The sequence below is a fragment of the Ambystoma mexicanum genome, chromosome 6p (assembly GCF_040938575.1).
Source record: "Ambystoma mexicanum isolate Mex_15411 chromosome 6p, UKY_AmexF1_1, whole genome shotgun sequence".
Classification (NCBI taxonomy): domain Eukaryota; kingdom Metazoa; phylum Chordata; class Amphibia; order Caudata; family Ambystomatidae; genus Ambystoma; species Ambystoma mexicanum.
The window spans coordinates 740,488,154-740,512,414 of NC_090935.1; the positions used below are offsets into that span (position 1 = coordinate 740,488,154).

The 24,261-nt window shown below is 43.7% G+C and overlaps 1 protein-coding gene across 4 annotated transcripts in view; it reads right to left on the reverse strand.

Moving 5' to 3' along the window:
* Positions 1-10,562: 10,562 nt before the first annotated feature.
* The window catches only part of LYSMD3 (LysM domain containing 3), a 52,801-nt gene continuing 39,102 nt past the window's right edge, over positions 10,563-24,261 (reverse strand). For 2 of the 4 annotated variants that reach the window (XM_069627621.1, XM_069627619.1), the window contains exons 2-4: positions 15,815-15,952; positions 14,972-15,252; positions 10,563-11,652 (exon numbers count right to left, since the gene is read on the reverse strand). In XM_069627621.1, the coding sequence (XP_069483722.1) occupies positions 11,002-11,652; positions 14,972-15,241 (921 nt within the window). In that variant the 5' untranslated portion in view covers positions 15,242-15,252; positions 15,815-15,952 and the 3' untranslated portion in view covers positions 10,563-11,001. Of the gene's footprint in view, positions 11,653-14,971; positions 15,253-15,814; positions 15,953-19,891; positions 19,952-24,261 lie in introns of all 4 variants that reach the window. The other 2 variants (XM_069627620.1, XM_069627622.1) reach the window with 2 other exon arrangements.

A 24,261-nucleotide genomic window follows, 5' to 3' on the forward strand; every position in this document is an offset into this window, starting at 1 on the left:
GCCTGGTGCTCCGGGGGTAGGCATCAAGACAGACTCTGGTGTTGCGAGAAAAGTATGGCAACTTCAGCTATGATGATGGTAACAATGGGCCGACCGACAACGGTAGCTACATGATACAAAAAGGGGAGTACACTACACCACAATACAGGATGACAGCGATTTACAGACAATATGGGGATATAGTTGATAATTTACACCACACAACAATAAAGGAACCAACGGAGCTGCAATGGAGACGTATGGGTGGACTTAAGATGGAGATGGTGGGATTTACTTAATGTGTACACCAGACGAATATGCCAGAAGAGAAAACAGCTTAAGAAGTGTATGCAGAGTGTGGATGCCAATAAAAGGCACCCCCGCGTGGGACGAGGCTGTGGCGGAGGCGGAGTACTACCGAAGGGAGAATGAAAAGAATAAAAATATTCGTTACTTTAGATGTAACGAAAGGGGGGAATGTGTGGGAGCGAGGGAGCGAGGGGCCAATGGGCCCCTCTCTGGCATCACTTCTCAGTACAAAACTCAGACCAAGTGCCTCCAGTGGTGGGTACGCCCCTCACCCTTATGCAATGTTAACTTTGGGTTACATTCGCGTAGATGGGACCACTGAGCAGGACACAGGGCATCCATTTTTGTACCCCTTTTTCGACTCCATCTTGGTGACCAGGCCTCACTGCGATAGTACAAAATGTCTCTCTCCCTTTCCCCGCCGCAGCAGCTCGGAGCACATGGCCCCCACCCTCGTTCCCACTCTGACTGGAAAACTCTGCAGCTCCATTCTCACGCTGAAGCCGGAGATGCTTGCAACAAATAATAAATGTAACACATCTCTTTTCCTCTGAGATCACTGTCCTGCATGTGAACCAACAGGAGCTAAGCACAAAGCTCGTCCATCTCCACAAGTGTCCTTGCCCTCTTACCCTCGCCAGTTGAAACCTATTGCCATTCTAACCGTTTCCCTGCAAGATATTCCTTTCATGTGCCAGACCGCTGACCATGCTATGAAGCCCACCCAACAGACCCCCAACTAACATTAGACCCCTGCTGCAGTATATCGTGCCCAATACTAACAAATGCCACATACCTGAGATTCTTGTGAGACTAACCCCACAGTTCAATGAGAGTATTATAGTGGTCAAGACCCGTAAACCTGTGACTTGTATAACCCAAATGTTATAGATGATATAGATACCTGTGTGATTTGTATAATGACATGATAAACTACTGAGGGTCTTTTTGATCAACCATTATTTAGTGCATGCATTATTTAGAATGTATTTTCTTAGCTTAGATAGTGACCACCATGTTTCACAGCGACCTGACCTTCACCCATCCGGAGCACAGATGTCTGACGCCAATCCTCCCACCAACCAAGCACCAACCCGGAGGAAGAGATGATGCCCACACCTAAGACACCACCCTGGCTGACCAATCCGAGTCCAACGTAGCATCATATGTTAGATATGTCAATGTGCTTATATAATGTGTTATAACCTTGATGTGATCAGAGCGTTCTCAGAGATCTAGATAAACTTTTCCTTGAACCCTTGCAGCCTACTCTTTTGTGCCTTATTCTCTGTCCAGGGAGTGTCTGTTTTATTCATTTTACACGTGTAAGTCAGGGAGGGCACAAACACATCCTTGACCCTCAATCGATGCAAAAAAGGCAGGCACAACACATTGTGTTGGGTTGCAAATAAATCACTGCTGGACGACCCCACTTCTGAAAAAGCATCCTTACAACTGATGTTTTCAGTTCCAGTGGGACGGATTCTAGCCTGCTTAGTTTGCCAGTCAAGATATTTTTCTTTCCGTCTAGATGGGACGCCATCAGAAAAATTTGATTTTCCATGGCCCAATACCATATTTTCTCTATGAGAACACAGAGTATGGGAACAAGCCCATTCCTGCTTGTCCTCTAAGATCATTGTGGTGGTCACTGTCCCGTAAAAATCTTTGCCACTTTTCCCTGAACTGAGGGAAGAAAAGATTGTGTTCAACTCCAAAACATGTGTGTTCTCCCTTTTCTGGTTTCAACCAGAGACCATGTGCTGTCAGATCTAGGTAATGACCACCCCCATCTGTACTCTGACGAATCTGTTACCACAATGTGATGGTGGGGAGTTTAAAGAGGAGAACCGATCAAAAGATTCTCTGATCTGTTCCACCAAGACAGGGATTCTCGAACATGAGTTGGTATTGGAAGCTCTGAGGGTCAGACAGTTGATTCCAGTTGCTGGCCGGATGCCATTGAATAGTTCTCGTTCGTAGTCTTGCGAAAGATACTAGATCAAATGCAAGATGCCATCAGCCCCAAGAGTCTTTGATACCACCAGGCTGACAGATTGCTCTCCCCTGAAAATTGAGATTTTTTCTTGAATAGCAGACACCCTGTCTACAGGAGGAAAAGCTGAGTAGTATCCATTACTGCTCCAATGAACTGAATATGTCGAGAGGAGATCAGTTTGGACTTGGGCAACATTTATCGAAAAAGCCTAGTTCGAACAACGTTTCGCATGCAAGTTGTACCTTCTACAACACCTCCTCTGGAGATTGGGCTTTTATCAATCAATCGTTCAGGTGTCGGTAAAGATGAAACCTCTTCAACCGTAGGTAAGCTGCTACAGCACTCAGAACCTTGCCGAAAGTTCTGGGAGCAGAATTCAGCCTGAATCGGAGGTAGGTGTATATTCCCTATGGTAAACCTCTGATATGGACAGTGTTCGTTCAAAATGGGAATGTGAAAATATGCATCTTGAAGATCTAGAGAGGCCAGCCAGTTGTGCTTGAGAGCCGGTAGAACCTGAAAGGTTTCCACCAAGAGAAATTGGTTCTGATCCGAAAGAACCAATACTGGTCGGATTCCACCCATCTTTTTTTGGAATAATAAAGTAGCGCGAGTAGAAACGCCCACCTATTTCTTCTTCTTGAACCAATTCTATCACTCCTAGAGAGACATTTTTTTAATTTGAGAATTTTGGGAACTTGGTGATGAAGGTGGTATAGCTGGAAGGGCCAGAGAGTAACCTTGATGAAATGTGGTCAAAATCCAATACTCTTTTGTGATGCTTTCCCATTGGTGGCATTTTGAAATTCTTCCTGTTCCTTGATGTAGATCGGAGCAGATGGCACATACACCCCCGGATGGAAGTCAAACATACTTCTTTTGATCCTGAGTGGCGGACACGGAGGGAGCAACCCCTGATTAACCTTTGGTCTACATCGCCTCTTTTTTGACTGAGGAATGATAAGCCTTACTCTTCCAGCCAAAAAGTGTGGTTTAAAAGCTCTAATGTTTAAATGGTATGGCCGTTTAATTGTGATGACACTCATATTTTGCCACCGTAACACTAATCTTGCATTTCTGCAGTACTTCATCTGTTGATGGGCCAAACAAGGTTTTGCCATCGACAGGCAGGTCAATTCCTTAGTCTTGAAACAGAGATGTAGCTGACAAATATGCATGACTGTGTGTGCACACTGCACCCGTCATGGCCCCTGCTGTAAATTCTTAACCTATGTGTGTTGAATTGCAGCTTGCCTGCCTCCTGAAACCCAGAAAGAAAACTCATCTGCTGCTTCTTGCGCAGGTAGCTCTGTAAAGTGATCTAGGTCTTCACAAGTCAGAATGTCAAAGTATTGACTGGTCTGAGTTGTAATGAAGCATTAGAGTAAGACTTTTTACCCTGAACTTCCCAGGTCTTAGCATTCTTGTCCAACACCGTAATAGGAGAAGGTGCAGGTTCCCTTTCCCTTTGCACCCAAAGCTGCTGATACCACCAAAAACTGTGCTGGCAAGTTTATCAATACCAAGGGTTCCTCATTCAGAGTTGGTGTCTAATGCCTTGGACACAAGAGGATCCGAATGAAGTTTTCCCCAATGACTGACGGTCTGCTCCATAACAGACAGCTCTATAGGTAATAAGGACTTGGTGTCTCTCTGGTTTGTCCTTGGGCACAATTTCCAGAGTCTGCGTAGCTTTAGCCACAATGTCATGGAACAACTTTAGAGTTGAAACGGAGGCGTTTGTGTCCTTGAATACCTTCTGCTTCTTGGTCGGTGGGGCAAATGCCTGCTCAACTGTAATAGGCGCTGCTATCTGGGTAGTCTCTGTGGGAAACTACTTTTGAGATGATTCAGAAAGCCCCATTTTCTCTTTAATGCATTGAACCAGGACTCCTAGAAAAGGCTCTGACAACATGGTCTCAAGAACTGCGTTTGTAATGTCTTTAGCCATTTCCAAAAGCTCCCTCTGGATATCTTTTCTAACAGGTGAAGTAGAAGAGTCTACCTTGGCAGGTTGCTGTGCAGGATTGCATATACTGAACACCAGAGGTCTTGATAACTGAATATTCGTTAACACAAACTGCGGTGCAGAATGCAGACTGCCAAAATATGTTCAGTTTCAGGAGAGAACAGAGGAAAAATCTCTGGTGCTTTGGGTTTCACCGGGGTGGCAAAAAGCTTCTCAGGTGAAACCATGAAAAATGTTGAAAGATCTAACTCTACCTAGTCCGAAACAAGATCAATAGATCACTGTATACCTCTGGTACCGAGGCCGTATTAGGGCACTCATCCTTTCAAGACCTCTTTCTTTTGTGCTTCTTAGGCAAAGTTGGTACCAAGCTCAGTACCGGACGAGAATGCTTATCTCTCTTGTGAGAGCCTTTGTCAGCCTTCTCCAGCACCAAAGAGTCCTAAAATCTCAGTGCAGCAACTGAAATGGGTACCGATAGACACAGGGGAGGCAGCCGGTACCGACTCAACCCTGGTGGCTTCCACGTCTTAAGGCAAATTTTCCGTTTGGGTGGTATCCGAGGCAGAACAACCATTCCCCGGTACCGTAGACTTTGTCCAGAGCTAACAGATCTTCGAGTCCCTGTTGGATCTTTCCAGATCCCTTCCCATCTGGAGGTACTAATGTTTTCACACCAAGAGTAACCAACGGTTTCCCACCCAGCGGTACTCGCAGGTGTAAATGCCCGGGGTTTCCCCCTAAACTGACTGGTGAAGACACCTGAACTGGGCAGCAGTGGTCTTCACCTGGGTAACGAGGGCTGCTGCTGAAACAAGTATCTCACCTGCCAGTAGTCTCCCTCTTACCAACATCGGCCTGCTTCCTGGTCCAAACGAAGTCCTCGGTCGTCTTCGGTACCGGTCCAAGCTGTGACATGGAAAGAAGACAAATCTGCAGAGACCTCGGGTGAATCCCACGACAGAAGATAAGGAACTCACTGGGTGATGTATCCCCAGGCATCAGACACAGGCGTGATAAGGATCAGCCACTGAGAACTACTTGCTATAACGGATGCATTGTTTGAAACCTGTGCTAACGGCATGCATCAGAAGGAGGCACAGCGTAAAAGAAAAAAAGAAAAATACATCCCCTTTTTTTCAACCGATTGGATGAACTGCAGAAAGTAATGCACAAAAAGATTGGATGTCGCAGAGCGCAGCAGTAGATGGAAAAACAGGAACTGGATGTGTACAGTTGGTGACATAGGGGAGAGTGATGGGGGCTGGCACGCGGAGGCGCATGCAAGAGGGTCCCATTACATTAAAGTTCTTAAAGGGGCAGCTATCTTTTTGAGTCTGCTTTTTCTGACATGCCTGCGAATGCAGCTGGGAAGGAGGAAGAACAGGACGCAAGAAAAGTAGAAATGTATTGGGAGGGAACTTTCTCAGACGACTTTCAGAGTTGGTAAGGAAACAAAAGAAGTGGGCGATATTGCTTTCATTATAGGAGTATGCAGAGTATCTAATCCCCCTGTAGCTCAAGGAATGCACATTGGTGTGGAATGGAGGGGTGTGTGGCGCGAGTAACAGATTGGTTGGGCTCCATGGTATGTGTTCCATACATGTGGATTGGTTTGTTTTTGTTTACAAGGCAACACTGTTTTAAGTGTACCAGGTGTATGGAATTGAGCGATTTCTCTTAAATGGCATTGCATTAAGTTTGCCAAGAAATGCTCTTAATGTGTTGCTACTACACGTGAAGGCGGGTCATATATGTGGAATGGATTGGATGTTAAGGAGGTATATTAGTTGTGTCAGGAGTTCGAGGGCCTAGTGCTCTCAGTTATAGTGGCCCATGTGGAAATTGGTCCGGAGTTACCTAGTGACTTGCAACAGTCAAGCAGGCATCTCAAATGAGTGTCAGGGGTTATTGGAGTGGAATGTTGTGTCACTCTGTATTATGCGTGGATGTAATTCAGTATTGTGAGCGAGAGGATGAAGGGTGTGCATGTGGATTCTGTTTTGAGATTTTACCGTGCACAATGCATGGGAGGAGTCCGATGTTTGGGCGACTCTTGCCTCCAGTGTGTGTGTGGTGGAGCGCGTATGGCCTCCACTTCTCTATGGTTGTCGCAGTGGTGTTGGTCAATGCCTGTTCACAAATTGCATCAAGCTGTCTAAAAGGAAATTCAGAGTAATTTGAGTGACCGTTTGAGGATGGGTGATGCACTACGTGTGTTCAGTAAGGAAGGTAAGGATGTTGTAATGTGCTTTGCTTTATGTATGGATGCATGCAGATTTGGAATTTCTGAGGTCAGAGTGAATGAAATGTGTGAGAATACTGTAACCCTGGCATTCCACCACTGGTAGTTGGTATAATCTAGCCTGGGTGGTGGGTGCCAGTGGGTTCATGTCCTGTATCTTAATGGACTTTAACATCTTAATTAAGGAACTTAGTATGGACTTACTTGCAGTGTCCTGGGTCTTTCTTTATTGCACTTGCCACAATATCTCAGCAAGCACTTCTGCAATGCACTTCTTGCTCGCTTCACTCCACCTCCATGGAGTTGTTTGCTACATTGCATAAACTTCACATCACTCTCCAACTGTCCAAAACAAGACAGAATATAAACATTTTCACAATCCCCAATCCCTCATTTCCTAAGAGGCGTTGCTATGAATAGCAACATTAGCCTGTAAATCCTACTAAAGTTAACAGAATCACCTCTTAGGTCTTCACGCTCACTTCTACATGTGACAAACTTCCCATAACATTATTAATTCTAGAAGTTCATGGTGGACTACTGCAACATCAAGCTGGACATACAACAAAACTTACTTGTTCCACCACCTTCACTATAATCAACATTCTGATAATCACTGCACACCAATACAGTACATCATCCATATCTCTACAATGGTATACCTACTAAATTACTGCCACACATCTAACTCATTCACTCGCCAAACTGTGTGACTTTCAAACGATTTTCATAAAAGGATATGACGGCCATAGAAGCCCTTATTGTTATCAAATCTACCCATCCTCCTCTTCTGTCTCAGTTCCTTCGCCAGGACATTTCCTGACCTTGCACCGGTCCTCACTGATATCAATGTTAGTCTCCTTCAATGTCCTTACAATGCCTCAGGCTGACCCAGCTCACACCAAAACTTGTGAAAGTCTCCCACTCTTCTAATGGTTCGGCTCTGACGGCATCATCATCTCTCCAAGACCCGCTGTATGCAGAGGTGCTGCTCCCTCAGGTCATTTTCTACATGCAGCCTTGCACACCAAACCAGGCAAAGCTAAACTGGGGTGCCACTATGGAATGTATCCTCCATTGTGGCAATTACCTTTTCCTGACTCGATAGATTCCAGACTTGCTCCAACTCATTAGTTCTTCTATTCACCTATACTGGGTGGGACCATACTCTGTACCTTTTTACTCCAACCCCTGGGTATACCTTGCCCTTCTTGAGCATCCTCTTACATTTGAGTCTATTTCTGCACAGCTCCCCATACCTTGAGGTCGTGCTGGGTTTGGAATAACTTTTTAATCACTGTTGCACTTAGACGCTTTACTTTCCAATCCTCCTTGCAGTCTCTCCACACACCTACCACAATTTTGCAGGCATTCCCGGGTGGTCGGTGTAAAGACTAGAGGAGGTGGCGGAAGGGGGATTTGTATGTCTGCCCTCTATATGGTTGTGACAGAGGCACAGAGCACCGCAGTTAAGGCTCTCAATTGGTAACGTTGGCCGAGCAGCCAGGCTTAAGCTCTCAGGAAGTGATGCAGGCTGGTTCTCAAGTACAGAAATTCCCCAAGACCCCAGAAATGAATGTTGCCACACCATTTCAGGTGCTAACAGAAGCTTTATATAAAAAAAGGTTTAGTAAAATATATACATATAAATAATAATACTTTGTACTTTGGCAATTCTATTCTAATAATGGCAAAAGTATATATACTCTTTGTGGTACTACACAATACTTAGATTCATTAATAATGCACCAACTGATGACAGTTTAAAAAACAAAGCAATCATAAGCAAGGTGTAACTGCATAGATCAAGGAAGAAAGGCACATTAGTTTCAGAACATAGGCAGTATACTCTCTTTTAGACAGTGATACTGTGCGAGGAACCCTCATCTGGGCAACCTGTATGGGAAAAGTTAGGGTGTACCTTATCTGGTCTATTACAGCTGGTTCCAAAATGTTCAATAATGTTCTGCTTTGCTTCTACTGTTTCAACACCCCCAAATTACCCGAGATGCCACACGAGAACAGGAGGTTCTTGGCTTCACTGGATTCAACACCTTGAGGACAGACCCCTTTTGCAAGAAGGAATCACTGGGATGTCAAGGCAAAGAGAAAAATCAGACAGAGTTAGAAAGGCAGCACTTCGGTCTTCACGGTGGTCTCAGAAAAGGCCTGGCTGAAGAGGATAATCCCATTGGGGTCCTTGGATGCCTTTCAGTGGCGACGGGTGCAGTGGCAGAAGTAGTTATTGGGCATCATGATTTCACAGTTTACCGACTTGCAGCACAGACCTCTGGATGGCTTCTGGGGACCTGGACTACCACTGGGCTGGACTACGTACCCTCACCAAGGGTGACATCTTCAGTTTTTGGTAGCGGGAAGTCCATCAACGGACCTTCCTCTGCACTCAGCCAACTGAGATCTTCAAGATTCTTTGATCAGGTGGAACTTCGCACCGCCGGGTGACCAGCAGAAATATGCCAGGTTACCCCCCTCTTCTGGGCGATATGTAGCAATCTGGCTTCCAGTGGGCACGAACACTCCTCTGGACCCTGGGCAACAACTGGATTTCTTCAGATCATGATGTCCAATAATTCCTCTCCTGTACACATGAAAACCCCTTCTCTGGACAGCAGGCACACTTGACTGGCTACCAGGCTACTTTTGATGAACAGTAGAAAGTGCATGATAGTTCCTTGTAGATCAGGAAGAATTTGCCTAACCAGGTCCTCTCTTGGATCAAGCCTCAGAAGAACACAGCAGCTTTTCTATTACTTTAAGAAATTCAGCAGCAGACTCCTTCCTCATGCCAGGCTCTAGGGAACAGCTTCTTGCTTCAGCTTCTGAACAAATTGGTGAGTGAGGGGTCCTCAGTTATACACATTCGTTCCCCATTCACTTAGGCTGGGACAGGCTCAGTCAGCCAATAATACACAAGCGCATTCATGCAGGCAGGCAATCAGGCTAACAAGCATTCAGGCCATTCACTGAAACCAACCACCCATAACACAGAATGTGGATTAGAGTAAGCACCCAGCCTTTCAGAACACTACACTGTATTATTCACTCCGGTTTCAGTCAGGGCTAGCCCATGCATTGTGTTATGCAATCGAAACCAGACACCCATAACACAGAATGAGAGTGGCCTTCAGACTCCATGCATACAGATCCCACCCCAAGGGTGTACCACAACACACAGTCCCTGGAAAGGCTGGAGTCAGTCTGGCAGGAGGCAGCCCCAGAGCCATATATGTCTGTCCACCCAACAGCCAGTCAGGGAGAAAGGGACAGTCAGGTCTTCCCAAGACTTTGGGAAACAAGGTGTAAAGGAAATAGAAACCAAGAGGCTACAGTGGCCATCTTGCCTTCGTCCAGGTATTCAGTTCCTATGCAGGGCCTGGGCCACTGTCAAGCCTGCATGTAGTTGCTACCAGCCCATACCCTGCTCTGTGGGCTACAAACAGGTGCCCAAAAACACACAAGGGTGTACCTCCACCCACGGGTGCCATAACGGTATCCCATGGGTGTTGTTCACCAAAAAGGAAAAAAAAAAAAAAAGAGCTGCACTGTCAGAGGTGCAGGCTGGACCTCAGTGGCAGAATACACACAGAGAAATTGGAGGACAAGGTCTAGAAGGCCCTGTCCCTCCAAAAGGCATTTCGAGCATCACAGTGGGTCTTCCTTTGGGGGAGAGGGGGCAGTGGGTCCTCAGATGGCTGCTCCACCACCACAGCCCACTTGCTTTCTTTTACTGTCCCCTCCATTGGACCAACTCGTTGTCATCGTTATGTAGCAAGTTCTACAAAGACTCAGGTAAGTCTTATAAATCATTAAGTAGATCCAATAGGTCCCTACAATATTTTAGGAAGGACCCACCGTTGTGCACCATCCAGGCTACTTAACTTCAACTGACATTCCGTAGAACTTTAGGTGGGCTTTCTGCTATTCACACAGATACCCATTCTACATGCAACATCACTCACCCGACATTCCCACTCTGCATTCATCCACACAGCTAGACACAGGTAAGACAGATGCAACAATTTGGTTCATAACTAAATATATTCTGAGTATCAAACATTTATTTGGTTCTGTCAGGCTTGAAGGATATTTAAGTCTATGGCCTGCACAGTTATATTCCTGCTTCTTTTTAGTGGTGAATCCAACACTTAACTTACATTGGTAATTTATTAGGAAACTGCATAGCATTCACGAGAAGCATGTGTGTTGAAGTAACACAAGATATACCAATGTAAAGCATAATGCCTGGGAATACAGTCATTCATCCTAATTAAAAACGTATGTTAAAAAGATCTCCAAAATCCAGGACTTGTGATTTGCCCCCATAACTTGTTCATTTAATCTGTGCACATACAAGCACATAAGTGCACTGGTGGCTGACACATTCCCTAAGCGCTAATGGTTAACCCTTTCCGGTTTGAAGTGGTTTATGAAAATTGGTTAATCCCAGAGAAACCATATTGCACTTGCTTTTCAGGTTAGTTATGTAATTGGTCGGTGTACATTTGCGTGAGTGTTTGTGGTGAGACGATTGTGCTTCTTTTCCACATGATCAAAGACAGTGTTCACTGGGTCAACCACATCTCTAGTATCCTGTTGTGAAGGTACACTGCCCAATACAGATTGAGAAACTGTTTGATGATGACTAACATCTGCATTCATTAAATACTCATAGTAAAGTAGATAAAACACTGGAGTGATTATTCCAACTACCAACATGATAACCACAGCTGTCCACCATCGCATTCCCCAATCTGCTCCGTAATAAGGATCTTTTTTACTTCCTTCTTTGTGATCATGCTCAAAGAAGATCTGATTAGTCGACAGGGCAGAAACCACTTCATTCAGGTTTTCCCGTTTGGTGTCTGTACTTTTCACAATCTGTTCTATGTCTCTGTCCACCTCTTGCAAGAAGTTGCCAGCACTTCTTTTCGGAGAAATTGAATCCAAAGCTTCTGCACTTTGAGGTTCAGCCGAAAGCAGTGTCGGTGCAGTTCGCAATGTATTCGTACCCTTTGGCAAGAAATGTGTCTCTGTCAGAAAGCTGAACTTTTTCACAGGGATTTTGATTGACCTCAGAGCAAAGAAGTCCTGTTCACTGATGAAACTGTTGGCCCTCTTGATGTCTGCAACCTGAAAAAAAAGTAATTTTAGTAGATTGCATTTTCTTTTTTTTTTCTTTTAAGTAAAAGCATGCTGTCCTGCCATTATACCCCAAACACCACCAATGCAGAAAGTCACACAAATACAATGGTTGTTTATTCGTAAAACTACTCATGTAACATTTAGCGGATGTTCCTAATGAGATTCAGACCATTTAACTTTAGACCAAACAACTGCATGAAGTCAATGAGTGCCAACCTGTTATGCATTGGAATATTCTTTTGTATAAATGGAGAATGTTTAAACGCAGAAACATTTTTTTTCATCATGAAACAAGCATAGCACCATCAACAGTGGTGCTAGATCTACCAAATACAGGTTTTAGCCAATACACCTCAGCTTTACTCGGACCAGTAAATGCATCAGAGTATGGAGTGAGGCATGAAAGTAGCTTGAACTTCGAGATATACGTTTCCTGAAGAAGAATGGAACACAACCACTAGAATAAGGACACTAATAGTACAGAGAAACTTTGTAGCTGTCTAAAAAGAAGGTTTGGCCTATAAAAGCTTCAATGAAAACCTGCAGAGCACACAAATGCTGGGAAAACTGTTCCCGTCAATTGAAGATACAAAGTGCAAAGAAGCTCCAAACAAGTTAATAAAATCTTAAACATAACAGATGCGTTTCTGGCTATTTTCCATGTCAAGCATATCAGTTCTCAATCTCATTAATATCATTGCTAATTTGCTTCACACAATGACACTAATGGTTTTGCTTCACGAGACTTTTCTAACGCCATTTTTTACATACTAGCATTTCTCGACCCGTAGCAGAGGATGCATGACCATCTTTTCCGTTTTCCTCTCCGTAGAATCTTAACTCGCAAATCTGAACACCTCCATCACTCCAACGTGAGCTCTCAATGCTATACACTGGTTAGTGCTTGCTTACTTTGTTGTTTGGGAACTCCCTTGCAAGCCAACTGAAAATTGATGCCAGCCCTTCATATATGCATTTCCTGCACACCCTCCTCTGTGCACCTCCTCCTTACTCATGTACTGCTGCTCCGTCATTCTCTAGGGCTGCTTACTTTACATGCCTCATTGGAAAAAAGGATCAGCCAGATCGACCACATTAAAAAAAAAGAAGTTTAAAAAATATATTTTAAAGCACTTCGGGTATTAAAATGCTAAACATCTCTGAAAATAGCGTTAATCTATGGTCTCCGATATTTGAAACGAAATCTGAGCAGTTTGTTTTAAAGGCAATGGTCATGTTCTCTGAGCAGTCTCAGTTTTTGCATAATTAATCAAGGCTTGTGAACATAAAGCCTGTGTTCTGCAAGCACACAGAGTACATGGCAAATCACCAATATAACATTTACCTGCAAGCCCAATGCTAAACCTACTGAGCCGTTCCAACTTCCAGCTCAGATTCCGAATTGACTGGAAAAGATGCTCTCAAAAGACACTCAAGCACATATTTAAACCTGCATTTGTGAATTATTGTTTCACTCGATATTATCAGACCTCGATAGCTATACCATAACCATCAAAGATAAGGTGGGGATAACAGTTATTGATTGCTCTGGACCCGGGGTGAACCCCTAAAAGCGACAGCCACTAAAAATCCCCTAAAAACTGCGACATCCCCTAAAATTGCTTCACCACTGTATCACGGTTTACCTAGTCCCATATTTCTGCTCCTTATATGCCTTTTGGTCATTGTAATTTTGCTCCACCTGAGATTTTGCACCAGAGTATCCCCTCCGATTTTGCCTGGTGTGACTTTGCAGTACTGATATGCCATAAGGGTGGCTTCAAATGTGGCCTCCTCCCTACGTTTTCGGTCGCTCTTTAGAAAACCTAATTCCACGAATTACTATTGCTTCTAACCCAGGACTCTTTCCCCAATTACAAACCCCATTATGGGCCTTTCTCCACAGCATGAGAGTGCTGGAAGGAATTAAAACAATGATTTTCTCTCATTCCAAACTCAATATATATATTTTTCCTTAGAAAAAGATGACCACAGATGTCAACATTATATCAACACAACTAGTGCCAAATAACTGCTACATACTGATAGCCGTGTGGATTCAGCTACAGAGAAGGCAACCAAGCACATTTCCTTGTCACATCTCACCATTTACACAACCCCAAAAAACAGCCAATAGAAATTCACAACATAACAAATGCCACATGAAAAAAATATGGAACTACTTCCCTGCTCAGGCCAAAATACCCTCGTTATCTGTCAACAATTCACAAGTGCCAATGTTCTAGGTGGACGAACTGGCAAAGGTTACTTCAAAAATTATACTTCGAAATAAAATGAATGTGATCGATTCATTTTGGATTATTCCTCGATTGCTCTGGACTCTTACTTTGCACTACAGAAAGGATGTGTACCATACACTTTCTCAAACAAAAGCAAAGTAAAATATTCCAAACAAAAAAATATGAAACAGTTAAGAGCTTGCCATCTGCTTCCTTCCATCCACACACCACACAGCTCCACGAATATGTTCAATGGTTTTGGCACCTAATACTAATAAATCTAAATTTGCAAACAGTTTGGATTAAAAAAAAATCTCTAAAAAGGTCAAATAACACTTGCCTAAAGGTGATGGGAATTACTATATTACCTCTAAAAATCAAATTTTACTTTCAACTTCACACAATAGGGAGTAAAATAGTCCCACTTCAAAAAATCCTATCTGAACCCTAGCTTATACTGCAATGATTGCATATATAGAGCATTACTCTGAACAAGCGTATACAATAATCTTATTGTAGCTTTATGTGTGGACAGGGGCTGAGATTGTCACAAAATGGTACTGAAAACGTGTATACAAAACGGAAACTGCCTAAATGCGACCTATAATGTAGGTAGGATGCCAGAGGAGCATGATGCCCTACGATAGTAGGGTAAAAGGAGGGTGGGACAAGTGACAAGCAGGGAACGACTACAAAAAGGGGTTTAAGGAAGGTACCTTCTCCATCATGCAGTTAGGTCTGCATGCACAGTTGGCAACAACCACCCAGTCTACATATGCCTTCCTGTTCCTCTCAGCAGCCCCCACCCCCGGTGCCCCCAACTCCTCGGCCCCACCTACCACCACTCGCACACAGAGCTTCATTCAAATCTGTAAAAGTAAGTTGTACTTTGAATGTTGTTTAGACATGTTCGACCAGTGCAGTGTTGAACATGCACACTAAACATTTTTTTTTTAAATTTAAAAAAAAAAGAAAAAAAAGAAGATGTACGTGAGGTTTACTGTAAAATCAAATACAGCAACAGAATACAAAATCAGTAATACAGTGCCATGAATTTAAGAACTTACAGAACAACAGTGCTGCAGAGCAATGCTGTTTAACGTATCTCCTTTCTGTATTTCTTTTGTTATGAACACAATATCATCCAAACGATCTTTTGAGGTACTTCGTCCCATTTTCTCTCTTCCTCTTGAACGCAATTCAAACAATTCAGTTTCATCTTCAACCGCATCATTTTCTGAAGTCCGACCATTTCCAAAAGGATAGTTGTGACGGACCACAGGTGGCTGAACCTCAGCCTGTACCAAGAAACTACGTTTTGGATTCCTCTCAGTCATGGTCAAGACAGCTGCGAGAAAAGAAGCTCTGGTTACACACACGAAATTTTCCAAGGAACTAATACACAACTTTTCCTAATTTTCTTTTAAGTGTGAGATCATGATCAACATAATTATGTCCAGGTATTATTGTAAACTATTACAGTCTATTTTTCACACAACCCAAAAAGGTATGATCTTTACTCTGTGTGGGAGCACTCCACCATGGGGAAACATTTAAAGTTAGCCAGATACAAAAAGCCACTTAAATCCTATACATCCACACACACAGAGCACCATGTTTTACTCGTCAAGAGTCAATTATCACTAGACAAAGGCGAGTGCGTATTTTGCACCATTGTAGTGATTAGGCTGGAGCAAAAGATCAGTTGACGTATTAAATCACAACTGTTCGTTTTTCAGAATATCACCACATCACCAAAGACCTTTAAATCATGGCCACATCCATTCATTTTGATCAGGAAGAAAGTTAGGGATAAAACATTGCTCAATTAACAAAATAAACTGAATCAGGGAAATACTTCAAGGAAAGAGTTTTAAGTAACAGTAGTACGACACAATGAAATCAGTTACCATGACAAGAACTAAGCAAAGCTTGGCTTGTGGTTGTTGGAGGGAAGAGTAAAAGACACTTCGATGTGCTTCAATAGACATCACTGTTCAGGTCAAAGTCCGATTAGTCCTCAGCAGTATCTCTTAACAGTTGGTTTTCTATAAATGGGTCAGAAACAATTTTGGTTGAATAACACCATTTTTATGTATTTTCCACAGGCTGCAACATTTGCTATAGCATAGGATGACACTAAACTGCTCATCAGCAAGAACATATTTGTTCAACACAGCCACTCATGTATACCACCTACACTAACTGAAGAGGTTGGATAATTATTTCATGCTCCATCTCTTAGCAGTGATATCTCCACACTTCGCAGAGCTTATGGCAGACACCAGCACTAAGCTCATTGGACCTAGCATTTCTAACTGGATAATAGGGCCCACTTCCATAATAGAGCCATAAAGTCTGGCGTTTGGAATCATGAATGTGTGCCTGGGGTTCAGGTTTCCATTCAGGATACGAAATTCTCCAACTGTAAAATTACACGCTTCTCAGGGCCATTGCTTTCTTTTGTCCTTTGCTTTCTTTAACCCGCTAAGGTTGAAAGACTGTTTAACACAAGGCTCTGGGTCAAACCAACAAGAGGGCTCCCTGAACCAATTGGGTTCCATTTTTACTTGGTGTAAAGATTCCTCCTATTACACAAAGGTGAAGCAAACATGTAAACTGAATATAGACGATTTGTTAATGCTATAACCCCTCCTATAAACCCTGCATCAGCCCAATAATGCATTGCTTTAATTTAAGAGTTTTAAGAGTGTTCCTTCATTATAAATCATTAACGTCACCACCTGTATTCTCTACATTTTCCAACTGTGGGGAAAACCTCACATTTGCATTGCTTTAGAAGACCACTGTAAGTCAACATATCCAACACCACTATCGAACCATAGGCCATTCTGCCATAGTCAAACAGTTCACATAATGTCTCCCCGCCTCCCCTGAGCAATTCCCTGTTGTCAGATTGGTCACAAAGTGAATATGATGTATTGTCAGCAAGGGATGAATGAGTTCTGACAGCACTTACCAATGGCTCCAGAATAAAAGAGATAAACTGTAGGGACTACTGTACTCCAGTCCAGTCCCCTTTGCACCATACTTTTGGGACATTCCATCATACAGGATGTGACAGAGTGTTTTGTGCTGCACCAAACACATTGTTCTTTGAATGTGTACACATTGCCTGGAGCATGCGCAGCCTCTCCATGACCCACCCGTGATCTTGCCATTCAGTCCTTTTCCAGCCAACTTGACTGACAGCCAAATTTATTTTAGAGGGGAAGGTGAGCGGGTGAATGGAGGAAAGGGGACTCTTGAATGAAGTACAGTAGTCACTAAGGTGAGTGACTTGTCCTTACTCCATCTCATCCCTTTCCTCCATACACTTGGGAGATGCCCAAGCACGCATTAACATTTGGGTGGATGGTCCTATTTTCATTATAGTTAGAGGTTTTTGAGAAGTGTTTTCTAGAACTGGGAGTCTGCCTTCAAGCTAATATCCAAACTATAGTGTCTGCAAAAATCAGAAGGGGAAGCCCACTTTGCTGCTCTTGGCAATGGAGTCCCATGGGACATGCATTTGGAAGGTGACCAAAGCTGGCACTCACAATGTGGACATGGAACCCTTGCTTGAGCTAATCTGTGGCCGAACAGTTTTCCAGGATGCACAAGACAACCCATCTTGAAGTAGTGTCCTTGGATGCCTGCAAAACATTATTGGCAAAAGTCACAAAGAGTATACATTATTTCTTGTACTTTTACGTCCAGTGCAGATAGAATTTCAACACTCCTTATGTCTCAGCAGTGGAGAAGGGATTAGTGAAGGAAACAAAAGGAGATCTCCAGATTTATATAGAATTGCGATACTACCAATAATAAAAAAGGGTGGGCTCACATAACCACCAATTCTCAGTGAACTACAAGAGGCTCTTCAGCCGATAAGGCCTGGTTCTCACATATGCACCTAGCTGAAGTGATCGCAATAGAAAAGTCCACCTTACAGGACACTAGTTTAAAATCAGTCGTTACCATTGACGCGAGAGGTTTATAGATTATAGTCCAAAGGACTATTTTCAAATCCCAGTTGGGGTCAAAAGCCTTAACTGGTGGGTACAAAAGTTACAAGTCATCAAAATGCAGATTCACCACTGGGTTAGAGATGGCGAAAGATTGAGTTCAAATATTCCCCAGAGGCTGCTAGGTATGTCTGGCAGGACTCCACCTGAATGCACGAAGCAGCCAAATTCGGAGATATGAGACAAGACATCTTGCAACGAGAACAAAATCTATAATTCTGGTTTTACAGCACCTGTCTTTATATTAAGCTTGGGCAAAGGCATTTCTAGCCCCTGGATAACTAGCATGCTCTCTTCTGAAAGTCCAAAGTGGTCTAGGGACTGACTTCGAGTACCACACCACCAAGCCCAGCAATTGAGGAGTGCGGTGCCGAAACTGACCCTCCTTCTGTGCTAGCAAGTCAGGAATGTACTTATGGAGAACTGGAGGCTCCCATGACAGGGTCATAAGGTCCGAGAACCATAGTCGCTGGGCACTAGGAATGTCCGAAGATCATGAAGCACCCGACTGAGTTCTGGAAATTCAGGAGTGCCAAATGAATTGGGCAAAGGAGAGGAAATGTAAATCCCAATTCCATGTAATCTCCAGCAAATCTGCTAAGGAGTCCTCCCTCCCTGGCTTTCCATGATGCATAAAAAGGACACTTACTGATCAGGATATTGGTGAATACGTCCAACTGGAAAATTTCCAATTGGTGAACAAGGTCAGAATTGCATCCTTGTGGAGTTCACATTTGTGGTTAGCATTCACAAGCCAGCTCACACAGTTTGCGACAGTGTACAGCCTGGAGAAAAATACCTTATTGAATGGAGCATTCCAAACTATCCTCACCACAGCGAGAAGTTTACATTTTGTGCCACTTTGTTTATGTAAATCATTGACACAAAAGTTGTCACTCCAGAAACTCAGACCTGTTCAGGAGCCTTGAGAACTGGAATGCTTTTGACAATTCTAAGACATTGATGTGGCCCGTGCTTGCCCAAAGATCAGAGACTTGAAGGTCATTTATGGTGGTTTATTATCTCAAAAACAGTCTGTGTTGCTGTTAACATGGGGAGTGGGATCCTAACCATCCAACAAGTTAAGATAAGACTACCAGATCACATCCTGGTGCAAACCACCTGGGACTGCTACTGTGAGAAACCTGAAGGTATCTCACTCGATAGTCCCCGGGGATCCGTCATACATACAGGTGGTCAGGACACGGCCATCGTTTTTGGATCCTGTTCCGGGGGTGGACCAGTGCGGGAGGATCACCTGGGGGAGGGTTTTTTGGGGAATGGGACACCGGATGGCAAGACATGGTATCCCCTGCAACACTTTTACCCCATCCTACAGGAACTCAACACCCCCCCGCCCCTTTCCAACATGTCCCAATACAATGGTCAGCAGGGTCAGGCAATCACACACACACAACTTCCATTACACTTGCCTACACGGATAAAAGGCAGAGCACGAGAGCACACTCTGAGCCAGGCAAAACATACGAGGGAGCAGCAGTTCCAAGATGGCAGCTAATACAATAATACAAGGCGAAAGAAGGCAAAACTGAAGGGGATCGAAAGGAGGGAAGTGCCTTTGACCTTTTTGATGAGGAACCGTTACTTTACTGAACCTTCTCGAATAGGAAACAAGACGCAGAAACAAGCCTGAAGAATCCTGCATTGTGTGTTGGAGGTACCCGGGGCTCTCCCGCGTTGATAGTCCAGGCAGGGAGAATTGCTTGCCGCCGTGGTACTGTCCTTGGCTCCTACAACAAAGCAGTGCCAGTGAAGTTAGCACAGCCGGTGAGTTGGGGAGACCGATACCAGACCGTATTGTGTTGAAGCCAAGGTTGCAAGCGGCAACATTGTATAGTGAAAGCTGAAGCGAACATTGTATGAAGTGTATGTGATAAACAACGCATGTAAAATTGAACAGCAGATGAGTGATTGAACATTGAAGCCAAAATACGATACCTTAGACAGAGTGGTCCAGCACAGCGTGCAAGCTCATTCGAAAGTCTGTGAGGTATCCAACTGAAAGAGTGAGAAACAATTGTGAATCAAAGTGGTCCTGCAACTGGTCAAGAAAAACCCTGTGCAAAATTGAAAGTCTTCAATGTTAATAGCATAAAGAAAGTTGATGACAAAGTAGATCAAGTTGGTTGGAGCCGGGCGTAGGGAGACTAATTGAACATTGTGTTAAAAGGGATCTGAACCCGGCTGAAGGGGATCCGAGGTGAATAGTGCATTCCCTGAGAAACTGAGTCTGTGTGAAATCCTGAAAGGAAAAGAATGCATTGTTTGTTTGTCGCATCAGGCCCTCTGAAAGAAGAGACTTTGAAAGGCAAAGACTTGGGCACCGAAGGCACAGATGCTAATGATTGAGCTGTATCCTCATGCTAGAGAAACCAGAGACTGTGCTAAACTCTAGTGTACCGCCTTGTCCCATGCTGAAATCATGGGGAAGGGAGGCCAACGGCCTGAGCATCCTGAAATATCATTTTGTGAACACTTCTGTTTCCCACACTATTTGTATTTAGAGGTAACGATTGGCAATAGGTTTATTAGTGTAGGCCCTTTTATTTTGAGAAGGCACCACTAGGACTGCGATACTATTTGATGGTCATAGCCTTCTCTCATCTGTAGATTTAGGATTAGATGGGGTTCGACACCCTTAAGCTCTGGTCACTTGTGTCCGTCTTACTGTTGATACCATGCCTTCCTTACAGTACCAATTGAGACTGAGGATGCAATGGTTGGTACCAGGGTACTTGGTGCAAGCTGGGTCCTGTGCATGTTCAGCATACCCAGTAGAACCAGCAGGACACATGAAGTATGAGGCCCAGATGTTTTGGAAAGCACCATATCATAGCGGTCACCCTGAGAAAGATTGCATACATGTTCTGGATATCTTTCTGTCATTGGATATAATACGGCTTGAAATGTTTTCCAGCATAAGCCTGTAAAGATCAGGTCTTGGGTGACCATCAAAGCAGACGTTGCCCAGTTGACTAAAAGCCCCAAGTCATAGATCAGCTCCAGCAGGACTTGTGACGAATCCAAAGGTGTGGTCAATGCTTTGTATGTGGAAGCCCCAGCTGCCCCGATATACTTTTGTTGTACATCTCAGTTAGAGATCTCAGAGATAGAAAACTCCCATAAGGTATTCAGTGACAGTACTGACACGAGGAAGAGGCCAAGAGCAATGAGTATCGATGCAAAGAACGTAGGCATGCAGTCTAGTTGTTTGAATCTACCAATTGGCCCGCTGTCATTTGAAACAAAAGAGGGAACCGAATTAGGGAGTCTTCTACCTTGCAACCAGGACTGGTAGCTCGGCAAGACACGCAAATTAGTACAGACTTGAGAAGCAGACCGGGTCCAGCAGAGTGCTGAAATCCCACTGTTAAGCTGCTGGAGAGGTTCGCGGAAGACCACAGAAGGCTCTGGTAAGCTGGAGGAGCCGCAGAAGATCTTGGGAGACCCAAAGGCAAACAGGGCTGTGGGATGTTCTAACCCAATAGACTCTGCCCTGCAACATCACTGTGTGCTGCTTTCATCAAAAACAACAGAATGGCCGCCAAAAAGCCCTATGCGCTAAAAATCTGAGAAGTGCGCAGGGAAACCTGCAAAATAGGCTGCCAAATCTATTTTTGCCTAGGTCAGTGGTAAAACAGGAGACCACACTGCCAAAACCTATCATTGGGCTGCCCACAGAGTGAAATGAAACTACTTGAAAAGGCAGTGCTACATTCCAAGGAAAACCCACAAGTGCCTTAAAATCCGTTTTTCCTTGGCTGCTGAAAGTGCAAAATCATGGTTCCCAAAGAGCAGAGAAGATCCAACATCCTTGTGGGGTGTTCACCATCACCTTATTTCAGGAATCCCCATAAGCAAAATGTCAGGAGAAGCACCTTTCGTCATAAAAAGAATCTACATTCAAAAGGTGCTTGCCTGGGAAAAATATGTCAGATATGGGCGCAGTAACACCGCTCGCCAGTGTCCAAGCTGTCATTTATTTATACTGTCAGTTTAAAACTTGTGTCTTAAAATCAATTTGTGGAAAAGAAGAGAGACTTGCCATCAAAAGCCATATAGGTTGTTACAATTCAATCTCTATATTTTAAAAAGACTGGAATGAAGAGACCTGTGTGTATAATTGTTGAAAATGTAAATTATATTCTAAATAGTGTTTTAAAAGTGAACTAATGTCAGCCACACTGGACTTCAAAGACATTTCACAGCTTCTTCCGAACAGAGGAATCTTCCTCCTGCTCTCTGCTCAGGAAATGGAATTGAGTTGTTAATGGAGGTGGGAGGGGATTTTGGCCTGTTGCTCCGAGTAGAGACAAACGACTCCCTTGACTGAAAGGAAATGCAAATTCGGGTGTCAACAGAAACCAACTGCCAAAGGAAGAGAGGCCTGGGAGTGCTCTGGCCCAGCCAAACCTTGTAGGCAGGACTAGACAGATATGTGTATCTTAAACTCCAAGGAAATATCTTTTTGGAAAAAGACTCAAAGAAAACTGTGTAAAACTTGGAAAAATCTGTATTTTATAGGTTGTTAATATGAAAATGCTGCTCATCATTTGAAACTACTCTGACTCTGTGCGATGTTCAGAGACAGGACTACCAAAATGTTGATGTTGTAGCAATTGTGAGAATGCTAGGAATATGAAAATGTACAGGATTATGCCCAGATGTCATGCGCATGTATGTGGAAAAAAAGTGTACAGATCTGACACTGGGTAACCAACCAAAGTGCGAAAAACTGTCAATTTTGAATCGAAACTCAAGAAGATGGGACTCGGACGGATACGTGCTCTATTAAATCTGTGATGTGAAAATGTATTATATTGTAACTATGCCTTGTATGAAAAATAGATTTTCTGTGTAGAAACAAAGGGGAGGTTTCTCCCTGGATTGTAAATTGCAGCATCACTATGACACTAGATTTCCTTCTCAAATCAGGAGAGGGGAAATACTCTGACCAATCGGATTCCTAGAGGGTGGGCTTATTATAAACAGCCTACCCACCCCTTTGGGAAATACATAAATAGGGACAGTTTAGGACCTAGACACAGACACACACACACATTCACCCATCAACTGATTTACTGGTGAAGCGCTCTGCAGGAGAACCCAGATCCAAGACTCCAGAACTCTGAAAGCAGAAGGCCCAATTCCAAAGCTGAACCTCTCTGTTTGGCCTTTAAAATATTTCAACCTGATTTTAACCCCAGACTTCCAAGGGGCACATCAAAAATTGAACAGCCGGGCTGTGCTGTTTCTGCTTCTTGCCAAGAACTCTTGCCAGAACCCAGAGATCCAAAGCAGTAGAGCAGAGCTGTAACCAGATGGCTATAACTCCAGAACCAACACGTCAGATCCAGTGCGGAGACCAAGTGCCGTGCTTAGTGCAGAACCAAGTGCCTGAATCCTGTCCAGTGGGCTAGCAGAATTCCAGTCCAGAACCCTTTGACCAGATCTTTGACGGGCCTACTCCAAAACCATAGTTGTGAGTATTGTCCATAGCCAATCTCTTAGCTTTAAGTAAACCAATCCAAAACCATTCTAGCATATCCATAACTGCATTGTGGAATCTTTCTTGTCTTTTCTGCATCTTTCCCTTAACCATATAGTCCTTTGATAATTGTAGTGATAATAACATCTTTGCGCTCATATCTACTGAAGAAAGGCAAGCGTCTCAGCAGATAGAAACCATCCGGGGGCGTCACTGGATCGGTGGCTGTGCTGTCGTGTGGCTTGTGGCTTCATAGACTCCCCTTGTTTAAAAAAACTCTTTGTAATATTCAAAAGCGCATCTTTCATTTGAAAATCGTGACTCTGAGAAAAATCGACCTCTACTAAAACCTTCATAACTTCTGAACCGTACATGCTAGAAACGGAATTGAAGTCAAATTGAAGCTAACATCCTCGGCTTTCAAATGCATCTGAAACCTCATTCCAACTCCTTATAGCCTTATAGTTTTTCTGTAATTGCGTTTCTCGCGCGCTGAAAGGTTTGCAGCAATTCTGCATTTGGCTCAATTTCATCACATGTAAAATAGCTATTCTTTGCATCCGACCTCAGAATTCAGTTTCCAGTCTGCTAGTTATTCAAACATCAGTGCTAGTGTTTACCTGAACCTATCCAAAGCAGCTCCCACTAGTTTTGAATCCAATTTAAGAGAATTAAATCCATTTTTAGTGTTTTTTCCCCATTCATTACAAGCCACACTTAAAAGCATTTGACCTGTTTTGAAAACATTCCTGTTTCTCTCTAGGCTTGCTGCCCCCCAGCAAGGGGGAACTGGGATTGAAACTGCATTGGTTGCGATTGT